Genomic DNA, 18233 nt, shown 5'->3' on the forward strand with positions numbered 1-18233 from the left:
TTATTAAAATTGATGCAGCAGTTACTCAGAATTTTGATCAAAGCTCCATCACAAATACAACAAACTATGTATAGAGGGTTCAAATTTAACAATCTTGAATCCTAGCTCAGTCCTTATTTGGGGCATCCATTCCCAAGAGAACTCTACAAAAAAATTCAGCAACACCAAGTCTGACAAACCCTAAGGATCATTAGATGTAGCACAAGTTTGGTGGCAACATCAAAAAATTCACATAAAGACAGACATACACATGAAACTGTTGCAATTCAAACATACTCAGAAACAAAATAACGTGCAAGTGGCAGATGCAAGATATTCCTGGTCACACAATTCAAGGAATAGAAAGACTATACAAAAATTTTAAAGATTAATTATCAACTTGTAATGGATGATAAACAGATGGAGTATGAAATATATGTTTAAAACAGGATAAGGAAAGTCAATCTCAATCATTTAAGATGGAATACCTTAAGAAAAGAGTCCCAAGAAACACAAGCAATCAGCTTAAAGGAAAAATGGGCAACAGAAGGAGTATTGCTAAAGTACTGCATGGTCGCCCCACCTACATAATATCGAGAAACAATCAAGTGAATGTCAATCTAGAAGACAAAATCTAGTCAACAAGCCTACCAATTCTATTGCCAATGACAAGAAACATCACCTAGTAAGATGGCACCTAAAAACAACTTTTGTATTTTGTGTTTTCTAAAGATTAATCACCTAAACGAGAATAAAGTAAATAAAAGACTAGCCATACTGCATAAAGTTAAATTAGTCCAATGCAATTTTTAGATAAACTTTGAAATTTAAAACCTTTGCAATAAGTGTACTTTTTTCTAGCATTGGCTGAGGCTAAGGTAAATCAAGCACAGTGAAGGATGCCTTGATTTTTTTTTTAAAAAATTAAAAAGGATGTTACAAATCAATATCTATGGTTTAGCATTTGCCGACCAAATGCCCAATATCTGAATCCCAACGAAAAGTCTTATTTGGGGTTTCATACTTGGTTTCTAAGCTTTAACTAAAATATTTGATATAAAATGTCAAAGATAATTTCTTTCATCTTTACACGTGAGTCAATAAAAAGTTGAAAACTCACATGTCCACATCCCTAGAGTTGAAACCACCCGATTATCTTTCGGTAGTAAAACATAGAAACATTATGAAGGCCATAATTCAATAGATCATGTAGCAGTGGCACCTTTCTAAAGGAAATAATTATACATCTTTTTTAGAGATATCTTCTTTTACCTTCATAATGGACATATTCTTAAATTCACCTTCAAATTTTCAATACACTCTATTGCAATTTTGATCAATGATTGTTATTTTATCTGCACTAAAAAGCATACCGATCTTGGATCCTCATCTTCGTTCAATAATTTTCCACCATCTTCATCCACAATAGCTCGTTTCTCAAATTGAAATTTCTGAAAAATAAAATAATAAGTGTAACATAGTAAGACCCAACCTGATCTCATTGTACATTTATTCTCCTAAACAAGACAAAGCAAATGCAATTCCATAAATATTTCGAAATTTACTTTTAATCATGCTGTTAGATTAAAAGATTTCAAGAATAAAATCAACTTCCACTTCAGTTTATTGGAAATGACTAATAAGAATATAATGATACATAACACTGGTCTAATGGATTGATAAGCATGCAATTCAAGTAAAGCTCAACCTATATGGGAATCCTAGTTGACATTTAAAGGTACAAAGCAATATCGTATTCAAATCTAGTATCAAGTGGAAAGTTAATATTTCCAGAATCACATTCAAATTGTAGAGTTTACTTTTCATAATTAACATTGATCAATAGTGATAAGCTTCAATCTTGCCTAGGTTTTTATGGAAGCTGGATCTTTGTGTTAATCAAAATGTGTACTAACTTAGGCTCTGTATAATTGTTTCTTGTATACACCAAAGTGGTATGCTCTTCAAGTAACCAAGCAACTGACATCTTTAACACCTAGAGAGATTGTGACAGATCAACATGCAAATTTTAAACCATTTCATATTACAATTGATTTTGTATGCTCCTCACAATTCTTGTGCACTCAATTGTAATTCTCCTTTAAAAAGCAACATTCAAACAACTTTAGATTCATTCCAAGTGAAGGCATAGTTTTGAATTCTAGTCCAGCATTGTGCAATAGATATCTTATCTTGTTCTCATTAAATTGAAGAACTTTATTTGCTATCCCTATGTCAATTGAAGATGTAATGGCTTTGACATTTGTCTTCACAAATCCATTGCATGTTCAACATAACCTGTAGGTTATCTAGTCAGATCTACATGAACCACTCCTAGGCCAAAAAAGGATTATTATTGTCAAAGAGCTCTACTGAAACCCCAACATCATCACAATCAGTCTTGAAATATATTTTTGATCTTAATATCACAATATCCCCGTGCTTACTCGCTCACAGTATTGCAAAGAACAGATATAACCAAGTTCTGACACAAAATATCTTATTAAATAATAGTACACCAAGATGTTCAACGCAAGAGTGAAACCTACTTAGGGAGCAATCTAGAAGTGTGAACAAGAAGATATGAGAGAAGGGTTGAATTTTTCTACATGAGCTTTTCCTTACTTCACCAAAAAAAGTTGATTCACTTGTTTTCTCTATGGCAATGGTGCAAGCATCAGAGAATATGATCTCAACAATAGATCCCTCATCCCCCAAATTTCAACATTCTTGGTCTTCCTCAACTCCCCTTTGCTAACCATGCCATGTTGACTCTCACCCTCCATATTGGTTCTCACCCCTTTGCCCCATACCCTCCAAACTTGCCCCTGGCATTACACATACCACAATCCACTTCAATAATGATTACACAATTGATTATGTTGTCCATCATTCCCTTCTCATGTCTGTGCTCTATTCCCTCCCTCATCTCAACATTGAATTCTTGTATCAATTGTTATGTCAAGCCATCCAAGACACTACCCTTGACTCTTGTCCCCACGCCACACGATACTCCAAATCCCCTTCCCGCCACAGACTATACCCTACGAACCAATGGTATTACAATAAGCATAAATACCTACATTAGATGCTTCAAAATTTTCCTAGTAGTTGACCCTGCCTCTGTACTCAACCTCCATAGGGTGTATCATTATCTTCTCTAATGTAAGAAAAAAAAGTTTCTTGCATCTACACAACTTGCGATACTTGTTGATCTCCAACACTCACCAAAGGCCTGTTAGAATGCTCCTCTCCCAAGAAAAAACACCATTTCTAACATCAGCTTTGATGTATGGGTCCTATATGCTAATTCCCTCTGATGTTCCTAAGCATCCTACAGCCACTACCCCAACTCCTATGCCATCCTCTGTTGCCTTCTCCACTTATTCTATTAAGAGACTTATTTTGAAGTTAAACACCAACAAAGCAACCAATTGTGATGGTCTCCAAGCTGAGTTCATCAAATATGGTGTGGATTCCCCTACCTTTTCCCTTGCCATGCTCTTTAATTAGTTGGCGTGTTCAATTTTTCCTCAATAATGGTCCCAACTGACCATTTACTCTATTTATAAAGACTTGTTGTTTTGTGGACTTCAAAAATTACTTTGACTCAATTTCAAGACATCGACTCTTCCTGAACTTGAGACATATAGGCATTCTCGACACTCTAATTACTAGTATTTGGAGATATTATGACACAATTAAGGTCAGTTCCATACTTCTCATAGTCTCTCTAACTTTTTGAAGAGTAATATTGGGGTCAAGCAAGGGTGTCATCTCTCACCATCCCTATTCGATTTGCATTGATGAGTTAGAGGAATTTATTTGGCAACATACTCGTTTAGATGATGGTTTTATTTTACATGTAAGAACCCCTGCTAATTCTGATCTGTTTTTCTCAATTTTAGATGTTTGACATTTCATCAAACACTTGGCATACAACTCACTGTTATCTGATTTTCTGAACAGTGTTTATATTTTTGGGGTGTTTGCTCATTGCCAACTCAAACAGAAATGTATAGAAAATGATAAATAATGATTGCATTAAACTTTGACAAGACAATCTCAAAGAAATAATATCACATTAGGCATAAATCAGAATTGACAGTCTGAGCCTCATATTCAGAGGATTCTGATGTTTGGTTTGGTTTGTTTGAATAGTGTTTTGTTTTTGCAATGATAGTGTGATATTAGACTAAAAGTAAATGCAATATAGAACAATTACATGCATAGAGGAACCAAATATAGCAATCTGGAAATTATATCAGACCAGCACTTTAATTACTTTCCAAATTAAAGATTTACAAAGTGGAATTGATATAATCATACCTGAGTATAAGCCATCCAAATGAAGACAAGTGAATAGATGAAATGATGACTTAGTTGCATATAAATCTGGGTTACAACAGCAGTAGGACAGTTCTGACTTTTCAGTGATTTCACCGATCAAAATAACCAAGGTGATGCCTCAAAACGACTCCAAATGAGGGACGAGAAGCTCTCGATACTGGCTCCCATATTCATGATGTAGCATACAGCAAAGGGGACTGATTGAAGGATAAATAACCCTCTGTTTGCTGTCATTAAATTTTGATATTCAATTCTGAGCACAATCACATTCCAAACAGCCTAAAGCAAAGCCGAACCTCATAGGAAGGAACGATTGCTTCCTCAAGGTAGCCGATGGATTTTGGAATGAAAGCCATCAGCCCCAATGATTAAATACTGAAACCTGGGCCTGCCATGAGCGAATTTTAATCAGCAAAAACTTTAGGAGTCCTCTTGACTCTTCTTGGTTTGATTCTAGCAACCTGGAAACTTCAACCCTAGCCAAAATGATAAGCCTACAAATCCATGGCTGCAATATGTCCAAAATTGACCCAATTAAGCACAATTACAAACCCAAAATTACATTCCCCTCACCAGTGAACTGGGTTTCCGTCAAATTTACAATTCTCTAATGGGTTTCGTCCTCAGAGAATAATCGGCATAAGCTGAGCGAGCTGCTACAAATCTCAGTTCTCCAACAAATATCACTTAATGCCAAAAATGAGCTTTTTCAGGGGCCTTTAACTTGCAAACTCCTTTTGGAATCCAACACCCAAATAAAGAGAAATAAAATGAAATTTGGAATCCCTTTGTCTTTTTTCTTCATCGAGATTACTCCAATGTGATCAGATTTCAATTTTGATGTATTTCAAAAACTTTCACTAATTTGGTGCACTAATGGTTTATTTTAATTATTTTTACTAAGAATGCTAAAATTATATTAAATTATTTTACAAGCACCTTAGTGTCATAGCATGCTATAACTGAGCGAAAAATTTTACATCATGAGCACTTTTAACAAGGACCTTAAATGTCAAATTTTCATTAATTTAATAAAAATGTCATTTTTAGAGTAAAAAGGGAGTTTAGTTAAATAAAGTTAATTTTTAAATCATTCTTTCCAAAAGTTGGCTGGAAAATGTATAAGGCATTTGGGGAGCTCATTTGGGATGTTGAAGATTATGATATTTTCTCTCTAGAACCCTTGGGGATTGAGGTTTATTGTTTCATCCTTTTGAGGATGGAAACCCTTCTGAAGAAGATCAACTACGGTGATGACAGATCCACCCCAGTTGATGTCATGGGATTCGAACCGAGTATAAGCCTGTGCTTTCAAGGCTTAAGAAAATCGTAGCTTGGATTTGAAGATTTCTTATCTCAATTGCCAGTTTGCAGTCCCACTTTGGTGAAGTTTATTCCAGCTGAGTGCTTGTGTGCTTTTCTCCTTTGCTGGGCGTTGTTTAAACGAAAGGAATTATTTAATAATTATTCAAGTTTTGAGTCAAAAAGGGCATCGATTTTTGCTAGTATTGTGACATGGTCATGTGCAAAACGTATGCTGCTAAGGGTCTTCAGCTACAAGTTGGCGATTCAAATAAAAAAAATTGCATGAGAAAATTTAGAAAAAGACAAAGTTCAGAAAACTACAAAAGCTGAAAAAAGTCAAGGTTTATTTTAATAATAATGATCTTCATAATTGTCTTGTTGGCGTTCTTTTGAAGATGGCACGAAGCCTATAGAATCTGCTGGTTGACAAAAGATAAAGGTGCAGTATATAAATGAAACGTGAAGAAAATAGGGGCACTTGGAATTTTTCTTAGAATTTGTCTTATTCACTGCTTCCTAAGTTTGGGACTTGCTGGGAGGGTAAGGACAAAGTACAAGAGACAAGGAAGGAGCCAGCAAAGCATTAAAAACACAAAAAAGAGAAGTCATGAGTTTTGCTGAGGGCATAAGATTAATTAGATGGATCGATTTGAAGTTTCGTAGCTCATGGGTTTCTTCCAGAAGACGTGGTACTCATTAGATTAATTTGTGTACTGTATAAGACAAAAGACCAGTGGCTTGATTCTTAGCCAGCTACTGAAAAAACCAGGAGAAGCGACTTATTATACGTGCCACCATCCTACAATTCAATTCAAAGGTATTTTCCTGCTGCTAAAGCCTTGTTTTGGTTTTGAAATTTCAAAGGATGCTGGGACATGGTTTAATAAGCTGCAATATGAAGTCGATTTGCTTCCATTAAGTTTTTGAAGCTTCCTCCATGCTCATGTGGCTATCTAAGGGTCCCACAAGGAAGTCAACTTGGAATTTAAGGAATCTGTATTTCAATCTCCTGTTTTCTGCTGTTGTAATCAATATCATTCAAAACTTAAGATACAATTTGCAGCCTTTGGAATGTATTTGTTGCTGAATGTGTGACAATTGTTTGGGTGAGAACTCTTCAGCTGGCCACATCATTTCCTAATATCAAGTATTGATGCTGAGTTGTTGCACAGATTTCACCTTGAGATTTGAAGAATTGTTTTAATTTTTTCAGAAGAGTGAATTTGTGCTTGTTGTTCACTCATTGAAGATTGGCCCTAATTACAGTGGTTAAGCAGAGACTTATTGCTGTTGTGCATTTTGAATGCTTAGAACTGATACATAATCCCCTGTCTTATTTCATTGCTTCATTGCTGCAATTAAGGTCAAGAGTTTTGGTATTTGGATCTTCCAGTGATGAAATTTTTTGAATCAGAATAGCAATATATCTTTGTTAACTCTAGAATGGAAATGTAATGGCAACACATGTAATAAGCTTCTGAGCTTTATCTCACTGAAGGCTGATTTTAATACTTAAGACAATTATCTGAGATATCAATAAACGGTATACATATTACCCTCACACGAATACAAGTGTTTCGTAAAATGCTTAGGAGGATATAATGCAGAACTAAGGTGAACAAATCAGTATGTTACCCAACTGCTTGACATAATTCTTGAGCATTAAAACTTTGAGAACTTAATAGAAAAAGGGTGCAAAAAATTTGGAGGAAACAGGGCTGCATACTACAGTTTTTTGTACTCTATTGTTTACGGTTAGTGTTAGCATCTTGGCACAGCTATGCCTATTTTCAGTTGTTCAAGTTAACTACCTTTTCTATGGTCTAGTTATCTAGTTGTAATAGACAAAAACTACTATGTGTTCATCTCTGTAATGTCCCTACTTTGAAATATAATTTAATAATAAATAATTAAAAATTAAAATACAAAAGAATAAATATAAAAATTAAAATTAAAATATAAAGAATATAATTAAATATAATTAAATTTGATTAAAGCTAATGAAAGGTCAAAAGGCATGAAATGATAAGATGTGACTCCCTCAAACGTGAGATTTAAAAGGGAGAAGAGAAACTCATTTGAGAGGGGAAGAATTTGGAAAGAAGAAGTGCACATCTGATTTAAATAAGAAGTGCAGACCTGATTATGAAAGGTTATGTCCCTTTCAAAGGGCAGAAATAATGAAGAGTTGCACTCTTTCAAAAGGTGCTAATGGTGAAAGGGTATGTCTCTTGCCAAAGGGCATGTACATGATGAAGAGGTGTGACCTCTCCCTCAAATTGAGAGATATAAAGGGAAGATTTAGAAAATAAGAATACACCACGCCTAAGGTAACTACATATGTCTCAGGTACGAATCCTCTCTATGCACATGCATTTACGATTCATCTAAATTGCAATATTTCATATTACGTATATGATAAACATTGTATTATTTCTAATAATATTTATATGAACCCCACGATGTTGGGAATGCCAACATAAATAAAATCTGCAGTAATTACGGTAATTCTGGAAAATAATAATCGGTTCACTCAAGAAAATATATATGACTATATGATCAATTCACTAATAACATCTGCATACTGAAAATATTAAATTCTGGAAAAACTTCAGTAGTCTAATCAATAACACACTCTGGATAATCATGGGTAATTATATAATGTAACCTAATGCACATTCAAATACAAATAATAAATTATATGACTGAATCAGCTAGCAGCAAATATATTAATTCTGAGAATAATTAACTGGTTCACTGTAATTCACTCCTATATAGGATTAATCTATTAATAGTATTAACTTCTGCAAATAAATGAACAGCAACTCTGTGAATTGTTAATACAGACAATAAACTGGAAATATTCAGCAAACTAAATATTTGCATAATCTAGTATCCTATAGTAATTGATATAACTAAATCAAATTACATGTTGGGAGTTAACTGGTGAAATAACCAGAATGACAATAAGACTTGAATGTTGATAATAAAATGATTATTAATGAAAATGTGAATTAAAATCATCCCTGAGAAGTAGGGAGAACTGCTGGAGGGCACCCCACCTGATAAATGGGTAGGGAGAACTGCAGGAGGGCACCCTACCTGATAAATGGGTAGGGAGAACTGCTGGAGGGCACCCTACCTGATAAATGGGTAGGGAGAACTGCTATAGGGCACCCTACAAGATCATTAAGTGGGGTGAACTATTATAGGGCACCCTACCTGATAAATGGGTAGGGAGAACTGCTATAGGGCACCCTACGAGATCATTAAGTGGGGAGAACTGCTGGAGGGCACCCTACCTGATAAATGGGTAGGGAGAACTGCTATAGGGCACCCTACAAGATCATTAAGTGGGGAGAACTGCTATAGGGCACCCTACCTGATAAATGGGTAGGGAGAACTACTATAGGGCACCCTACAAGATCATTAAGTGGGGAGAACTGCTGGAGGGCACCCTATCTGATAAATTGGTAGGGAGAACTGCTATAGGGCACCCTACAAGATCACTGGGAAGGGAGAAATGCTATGGGTTCACCCTACATGGTAGTATTGAGTATGGGAAACTGTTGATCAAACACCCTACATTAGTATATTTTCCCATTATTCCTAATCTATAATTTAGTCTTTGACACTGCTACCTTAATTTTAGTTTATAGTTAATTCTGAATTTACTTACTTATATGTTAATTACTTAAATAATTCATAGCATCTCCTAACCTGGTTTTGCAGATTTGGACAAGCAGAAATTAAGGTACGTACTTTCAACTCTACTAGGACCCATAACTAGGGTACTTCCAGTTATTTTCCCTAAGGAACATATCTCCTTGAAGGGTTAATGTGAAAATGCTGGCAATGCTTATTAATTATGTTTAATCTAGTTTAATTGAAATGGGGTTTCTGGGCACTTTTGTCCCCTTAATAGAACCCTAATTTTCAATAAGTAAAAAAAAAGACCTAGACACTGAAAGTTTCATAGGGGTGTAACACTTTGCAAGGAATATTAGAATATAACTTCTTTTCTCTGCACACATGTTTGCTCACCTCTTGTGATGAGAACTAAAACCCATAGGCGCACACTAATACAAGGTGACAAATATAGAAGCTTAGAGTTGCACACATAGCTCCTATTTCCACCCTTATAAAATAGAGATTATCTTTCCGTTTCTTAAGTGTGGTACACAATTATCTTATTATTTGAAATTCTCTTATTTTTTGTAGCAGAAAGATTGTTGGAAGATTTCAAGGTGTCATATTCATTGATACATGTGGATTTGTCTCCATCAAACAATTTCCCCACTTCACAGACCTTCACTCAAATTTGTTGTAGTATGATAGTCTTTCATTTTGTTACTTTATTTTGTGTTGCTTATGGTTCAATGTTAAGTAGTTAATCTTGGATTAATATTCTTTTAACATATGTACAGTGCATCATCATCTTCACTTCAAAGTCACTAACAAAGGCTCTTTTGCAAACTGTAAACTTCACAATAGAACCTTAGTCCAAAGTGAATCACACTGCAAATTCCAGAGCACTTTTTAAAGCACCATGAGTCCAAGCATAAAAGAATGAGCATCAACTCTAATTGAATGAATGACATCTTCAAAATTTGGAGAGTTTGTAGCATAAACATGCTCATCAAGAAGCACTACGGCACCAAACAAGTTAGAATACAAATGGCTCTAGCACTTGCTCAATCTTATGACACATAGGTATGCGCTCTATAATTTTAGAAGTCTTGTTAGTTATCAAGTCATAAAGTGGATAGATTCTATTCACCAAAAATACATTCACAATGCTCTTTGGATTGGGTTCATTGGAATACACATTTTTTTGTTTCTAGTCCATCATAAGTTTTGATATTTATTTTACCATGTTCTCATTCAATAGAACAGATTTATTTGCTATCCCCTGCTTACATCGAATGTGTACAGGTGCTTCAACATTTGTCTTTACATTTCCATTCAACTTTCAACGTAACTCTCAAGTTAGCTAGTCAAATTTGTCTACTAAGTAACCTGTAAGTTCTTAATGGCATTCTTACGCCCCATAGAAATCAACCGAGACATAGTTCCCAAGTAGATTTGGGGTTCTAATGGTAGTTTTTATCATGCATGATGGCATTTAATGTTCACATAGGCATCTTTAACCATCTTTCTGTTTTTATTTACCATCCTCTAATTTATCAAACATGTGTAGCAGTAAGAGTTGATGTCTGTTAGTAAAACTTAAAATCACTGTGTGCTGCACTAAAATTAACCTGTGAAGCCCCTTTTGTATATATTATCAACAATTCTAAAAAAAATTTATCTATTAGGATCAAGAGAAAAAACAAAAAACATTGCATCATCAATTCAACTATTTTATGTCTTTGTTCTAATGTATTCAAGAGACAAATATTATGCATTGAATATTATGAATCTCGAAGTTATCATTGATACAATTTAGCTAGTGTTCAAATTAAAAAACTTGTCTATAGAGTGCCCAACAAGACTTTAAAGATCCTTCAAATTGTCTTACAATCAATTTGTCATCTTCATGGTAATATAGCAAATTTCACTTTTCTTTTCATTGAACAAGAATTGAATATCATTTCAAGTTTGCCAAACCTGAGGTATAAAATTAACTGCTGATGTTACAACTGCTGACAAAGATTTTTCCTGTCCATATCAACAATAATATTAAATTGTTTCTCACAAGATCCCTAAGAAGCAGTTAACTACAATGTCACCAGCCATGATATTTCTCAAGCCATTCTGACTTAATCTAAAACAAAAATAGAACTTAGTTTACAAGCTACTTGACAAAAATCATGAAAAATAGCAAACGAAAACCTACCTTGTGTACAAGTTTTTGAATAGTCTGAATAATAAAAAGCACTCTACGACCTTGAGCAAGTTGTCGTCTGAATAGAAAATATAAAAAGGTTAGCATTGAGAACCAAATAAAGGAGAATACTAAATAAGAAATAAAATATTAAGGATTTTAAGTTTCCAAATTGCATATCATTTTGAAAATAAAGTTAAAAAGAAATTATAAGGAGATTGATCAAGAAGAAGAGTCCCCTGGACCCCTGGCATCCTATAAGAAAACTTTGTAAGTCTCCTAATAAACACAATGTCAGCTTCAAACAAGTAAAACCCTTGATAGTATAAACTTTTCTTACCATAACCCCACATAGTAACACATTGATTACTAAAGCTGCAGCCATATGATGCAAATAAAAGAACAATTTAAGAGTTTGAGCATAAGAAAATTTCATGCCTCTAATGTCAACCATAAAGAAAATTCAAGGAATAGGTGCCACAAGGGAAAGATCAGAGAGATAGAATATACACCCCTCCTTTTATTTATTAGATTCTTCTACCTTTCCATGTCTTGATATCAAGATATTGTCCATTGAATATTCATAATTAATGTTTATTCTGATACAGCCATAACAATACCATTGAAGCAAATGGTCAGCCAACATGAGGCTCAATTTGTAATGTCCCCTTATTGAAATAGGATTTATTAATAATTTATTAAATAATAACAATAAAATTAAAATATAAAAGAACAAAAATAGAACATAATATAAATAAAATTTAATTGAGTTTAATGAATGGTTATAGGGTATGAAATGAAGAGTTGTGACTCCCTCAAATAGGAGGTATAAAGGGGAGATCATTTCATTTGAGAAGGGGAAACAAAAGATAATTCATCCAAACAATACTAAAGGAAGAAAGAATGGAGGATAGGAATTAAGGAAGGTTAATGGAAGAAGAAAGTGTTGATGTGTTTTTTTTGTGCACCTCGAACACAGAATAAAATACCAAGGTATTGTATCCTCTCTTGAACAAAGAAACCTTATATGCTGAATGATGTGATCAAATAAGGAAACTCCAACGTTTACAATGAGAACTATGTGACCTAATTACTTGGGATAGACTCAGTGAATATGATATGATTTTGCTGGAATCACAAGGGGTCTTACGTTTATGAACTCTCGCTGGAACTTGGAATCTATGCTAACTTGCTTGAAAAATAAAGGCAAAAGAGATAAGGGTTTAGAAAGACTACACTACTCCTAAGATCAATGATGACGATCAATGTTACTTAGATAGACAAACTCCCTTAAACCAAGATTTGTTTGGCCATGAGGACAATAACTACGCAAACTTGATGCAAACTTCTAAGGAAATGGAAGATTTTCACATTGCAAATACATCATCCATATGCCCAATGTTGGCACAACTTGAACAAGCATCCACAATCGAACTTAGCACAATGATTAGGCTCAGGCTAACTTTACGTTGTATCTTTGAAAGATCCTTGATGGATCCCCTTGCTGATCTGCTGTAGTTTTTAAACTAATAAACTATATTTTCCTGTGTTTCCTTTAATGGTTTTAGAGAATAGACAAAAGTTGCAAAAGGTTTGTTTATTTTTTTATTTTTGATAGTTTTTCAGCAAGTAATAATTGAAGAACAAGTACATGAAAAGAGTACTGGAAATAAATGTTCATACACAGACAAATCAGAATCATACCAAGCAGATTTCTGATTATTTAAATCAAATAATTATCCAGATAGTGATTCCAAACAATTCCAAGAAGATTACAATAACAATGATTCCAACCTGGATAAAGAGTGAATACTGCAATCAAGAATGAAGCTGTTGCAAATGTCCAAGGCTCTTACATAGCTCCACATGGGAAGAGAAATGGCTGCAAGGTACAGCCATACGGCTGTTAGGTGATGCCAAGATGGAAACCCCAACCTCCACGCTAAACCCTAACTCTGTCCACTGAATCCTCCAGAAAGTTGTCGTACCAACTCCAAGGCACTGAAACTGAATGCTAGAACCAAAAACTACTGTGTTGGGGGCTACGTCCCAGACAAGCAAGACCCTGGGGTTTTCATCCCAAATGTTGAATCGCTCTCCAGAGCAAATTCTCCAAATCAAAGATGCAAATGTGTAAAAGATCCTTGATAATTAGGTTACCATCTCCTTATAACTCCTTCCCTCTAGCTCGAACCCTAAAAGTGTATGAAAAGTGCGCTTAGGCTTATAAAGTCTTATTTCTCATTTTTAGTCGCCAAGCATAGAGAAAACGCCACTTTTTTAATATAAAAGAATTTCGTTCATCAAAAAGGTCCCTGACAAATGGGAAACATTTAGAAAAGTTCAAGACCTTTCCAAAGAGCTATAACACATGGGCATATGCATCCAGATGAAGCCAAAAACCCCTTATTACTCCAAAATGGCTATAAACATAGCCTTATTTAATTAATTAAATGCTAACTTAGGAAATATTTAAATATATTTAAAATATAACCCAAATAGCTGCAAAAGGCTCAAATGACTCCAAAAGTCTGAAATGGAACCTGTCACCTGTCTGTGATTGATGTCGGAAATCATGGATCAACTGGCAGTCTCATCCCTAAAATCTAGGGATGCTCCTAGAAACTAGGAAACACACCCAAATCTCCTGAAACTGAAACCAAGGAATGGTCTCATGGAACCCCAACCCTGGACGTTGTCACAACCTCCTAGAAAGTAGGAACTGCCTCCTAAAATGTAGGAACTGCCTCCTAAAATCAAGGAACTGCTCCAAACTGGTCTACTACTGCCAAGAACACCAAATCCAAACACTGAATATCCTGACTGGGTCTCTATCCACCATTGCCAACCTACAAGACTCCATAATAGGCTAACTCACATGACTCTGCTAGACAGAGCTAAAGAGGGGACATGACAATCTTACAATCAGCAAACTACAAAAAGTATGAACCAAGGAATTCATCACAATATCTTCATAAGCATCCACCATAATCAATGAACTCTAATTAACTTTAAGAAGTAACAAGAAACCATGCAACATGTAGAAATTACACATAGAAATCCACCATAACTTCAATAAATTCAAATTTATTTCCACAAGTCTTGGCAACAATTCCTTCTTTCCTTCGCCTACTCTACTTCTACTTCTAACTACTATTGTCTAGCTATTAACTATTTAATGTCTATTAACCTTTACAAATGAGAAGGTTGAGCCTTATATAGAGGTCTCCTTACAATGAATGGCTCGGATCGATTTTCAAATCAATGGCCAAGATCTAACAATAAAACCCTAATTAGGGTTTGTTACATCAAATTCTTTCTTGACCAATGAGATCATTACATTGAGTTGGACACATGTCCATTCTTTGAATTCAAACCAATAGGAATCGAGGTTAGGTATCTCAAACTTTGTGCCTTCATAGGATGAGTCAAATACATCAAACTTGGACGAGTTGATGTGGAACCCTTTGATTGGTTGAATGATGATGAGGATGCCACCTTAGCTTATTCCTTGTAGATCATCGCAAGTGTATATGGTTGAACAATATCTCTTGATACTCAACATTTTCGATTGCCTGGTGTGACGTGGTGATGATCATATTCCCAAATTGCATCATCTTGATCAAGTCAACTTTCTAACTTTGATTAACTCTTCTGAAACTATCTAACTTGATCACACTTACATTTTCATCTTCCTAGCACTTGGGAACTTCATCCTTGTGTTATATTTACATCCTTAATCCTGAATTCTCTCATCTTGATTTCCCTCATTGAGGTTCGTTGTTTGGTGTACTAGCTTCGGAAATCCAAGATAGTAGAATTCACTCAAATCAGAATGCCTGATCTCCATCCCGAAAATCACAATCAGTTCTAGGCTAATTACATTAAGATTTGCTAGTATTTGCTCCAAAACAAGCCCAGTAATATATGGAAATCAGCCTTCAGTTAAACTCGCATCAGATCTGATTGAAATTCGCTATGATCTACCTCTGATTTAGCTGTAGGTCTTCTCTGCTGATGATTTACTGCGAATCGGACTTGATTGCCATTTGAATGGGTGAATTTCACCTTGTTTTATATGATTCTATACCCCTTGAATTTATTTCTTCTCCATTTGACCGACTTGCAACTTTAAGTACTTAAAATTAAATTATTTTAATTCCTATTAGGTGGGCTGTGATGGATAATTGTTTGTTTTACATTTAAATTTTCACTCAAAAGGGCCGACTTTAGCCTCTATTTTTTGAGTGGGTTCAAAAGTGTCTTATGGATCATCAAGAATGCATATTGCATGTACGAGTGCACAATGCACCCTATACAATACTTGAACAAATTCCTCCTAACCACATATTGCATAGGTGTTTGCACAAGTCGGCCCTATACTGATTTGTTTACTTTGCTTTTTGCTTTGATCAAGTCGGCTAAGTTTTGTTTTGCACCATGAATATGTATAAATATAAGTCAAATGTCCCTCTCTCAACAAAATTCATCACTTAATTCAACAAAATCCCTTCTGCCCTGCAAATTAGGTTAGCATTTTAGGATCTTTAATTCTGATCTTCTTCATCTGCTTGTCTGATTTTTGTGTTTTATATCTGAGTTTGAGTACTGTTGCTGAGCGAAGTTTGCTACATTTCCTTTGTGCTGGTTTCACACTGACCTGACTCCTTACCTTCCTTTTTGAGTGCCGAATGCAGCTAGGAGTGCATAGTGCATGTGGAGGTGCACAAATAGGAGCGCATAATGCATGGAGGCTTCCACAATGCACTCAAGCACACACTTAGCAAAAATTTTGAGAAATTGATATCAAACTCCTGGCTTCTTAATCAAATTTGCTGCCTTTTACTTCATATTTCTTGGATTATCCTTGTTATTCGAATGTATTTGGGATGGTTATTGGCTCACATGGTTGTGAGTTTGAGATTCATGATCTTGGGTGCACTTTGCTTCTACTCATGCACAACCTAGGGTGCATTGTGCATGTGAGCTTGCACTATGCACTCAGCCTTATAATTAGCCATTTGTTTCAACTTTGTTTTCAAACTTTGTAATGTCTTGATCAAATTCATTGCCTTGAGCAAGGTCGTTCAAGCATGCTAGGGGATAGATGAGCTCGGGCACACATTGAGGTTATTCTTGCACAAGGTGAGCACAAAATACACCTGTGCTTGCACAAGGTGTCAAGGTGGTCTCTCTCCATTTAATCAATCTCATCATAGGTTCGTCCATTCCGTCTTGTATGCATCTAACCTTGGGCATATAGTACATACCTACTTTCACAACATTGCTAGCTCATCAAGACTAACACTCAACACTTAGACAAAATCAACCCTAGCGCCTTACCATTTTAGACAACGTCCTTGCAATATTCTAACAACTTTTAACAACATTGACATTATTTCTTGCTCTATGACAACATCAACAACTTTGACCCTGACCCATCATATCCCAACAAGCTAGACTAACCTTCCCTCACTAAAAGGTTAAAGACTAAGACAGTGATGCCAAGCTATGACAGCTAACTAGAAAACCGTAACTAATAAGCGAAAAAATGGGGGTCCCCATTTGTAATGGAGCAATGTGTGAAAACGTCACAACAGAAAGGAATCGGCAGAAATTAAGTGACTTTTGAGGATAGAAATGATAAAAGGTTGTGACCCTTTGATAGAATGGTAATTGTGGAAGGTTGTGACCCTTGCCAAGGGAAGGCATGATGAAGGGGTGTGACTTCTCCCTTACAATGGAAGAAATTAAGGGAAGAAGGTCTCATTTGAGGAGGAAGAAAACACACAAGCACAATCACACCAAAGAAGACACTCAGCAGATCGAAGGAGAAACAATTCTAATTAAGAAAATAAAGGAATTTTAGATTGAACCAAGGATCAAAAACACTGACCGATAAGAGCAGATCAGTTCATCAGACATCATCATTCCATTGAATAAGAGATAAATAGAATGAAGGAACAGCATAAAGACCAGACTGACAATTATCGAATTCGAATTCAGGATCGCATCATCGAAAAAATATTTATTTGATAAGATAAAACCCTAACCCTAAGTTGTTGCAATTGTGATTTCATGGCCAATTAGGAAGGGGACATTACACAATTTGATCTTTAATATGATGCAGTATAGCACAGATAATCCTGGTGGCATCTCTAATTCTAGGACGGATGGTAATTCCAAACCAAAAAAATTGTCAGATTCAACACTAGAACCAGTCTCCTACTCATTCCTGCGTCTAAATATCCTTAGCTAAGCCATTCAAATTTTATCCCTTTAGCTAGATGGAGCTGCTACTAAATATCCTCAACATAAACCTTTATCCTTGCTCCTTGTAATATAGAGCCAACAAAGCCCAACAACTTGGGGAATAGGAACAATCATTACTTATGGACATAATTTATCCATAATAAGCTGAAGACAAAAGGTTGCACACGGAAATGGAGTCATGTCAACTTAATTCCTTTGCCTCATTTCATATTGAAAACATATGAACAATGCAATAACAATGTCCTAAAGAAGCTGAACCAAAAATTTGTTCTGTTTTGACCAGCTAAAAGAACATTCTTCTTTTGCACTCTTCAGCACACCCATTTTTATCAATTTCAACAACCCAAGCGTTGTGGTTAATTTGACCTTCTCCATGAAACGCTTGTGGGTTGAGACTCTATCCATCATGGCATGTTTCAATACTAAAATATGATCTCTCACCTCCTTCACATTGACCAACAAAGAATCTAAACCATCAATTAAACTCAACCCTTAAGGA

At 35.3% G+C, this 18233-nt stretch overlaps 1 protein-coding gene across 5 annotated transcripts in view; it reads right to left on the minus strand.

The window, feature by feature from the left end:
• LOC131062991 (ATP-dependent DNA helicase SRS2-like protein At4g25120) overlaps positions 1 to 18233 on the minus strand; it is a 224596-nt gene that overhangs the window by 100325 nt on the left and 106038 nt on the right. For all 5 annotated transcript variants that reach the window (XR_009111007.2, XM_057996740.2, XM_057996739.2 and 2 more), the window contains exons 16-18: positions 11474 to 11540; positions 11245 to 11295; positions 1353 to 1430 (exon numbers count right to left, since the gene is read on the minus strand). Coding sequence is in view for 4 of the 5 variants with exons in the window: in XM_057996740.2 (XP_057852723.2) it covers positions 1353 to 1430; positions 11245 to 11295; positions 11474 to 11540 (196 nt within the window). In the remaining variant the exon portion in view is untranslated. The remainder of the gene's footprint in view (positions 1 to 1352; positions 1431 to 11244; positions 11296 to 11473; positions 11541 to 18233) is intronic.

Source organism: Cryptomeria japonica, chromosome 2, assembly GCF_030272615.1.
Source record: "Cryptomeria japonica chromosome 2, Sugi_1.0, whole genome shotgun sequence".
Lineage (NCBI taxonomy): Eukaryota > Viridiplantae > Streptophyta > Pinopsida > Cupressales > Cupressaceae > Cryptomeria > Cryptomeria japonica.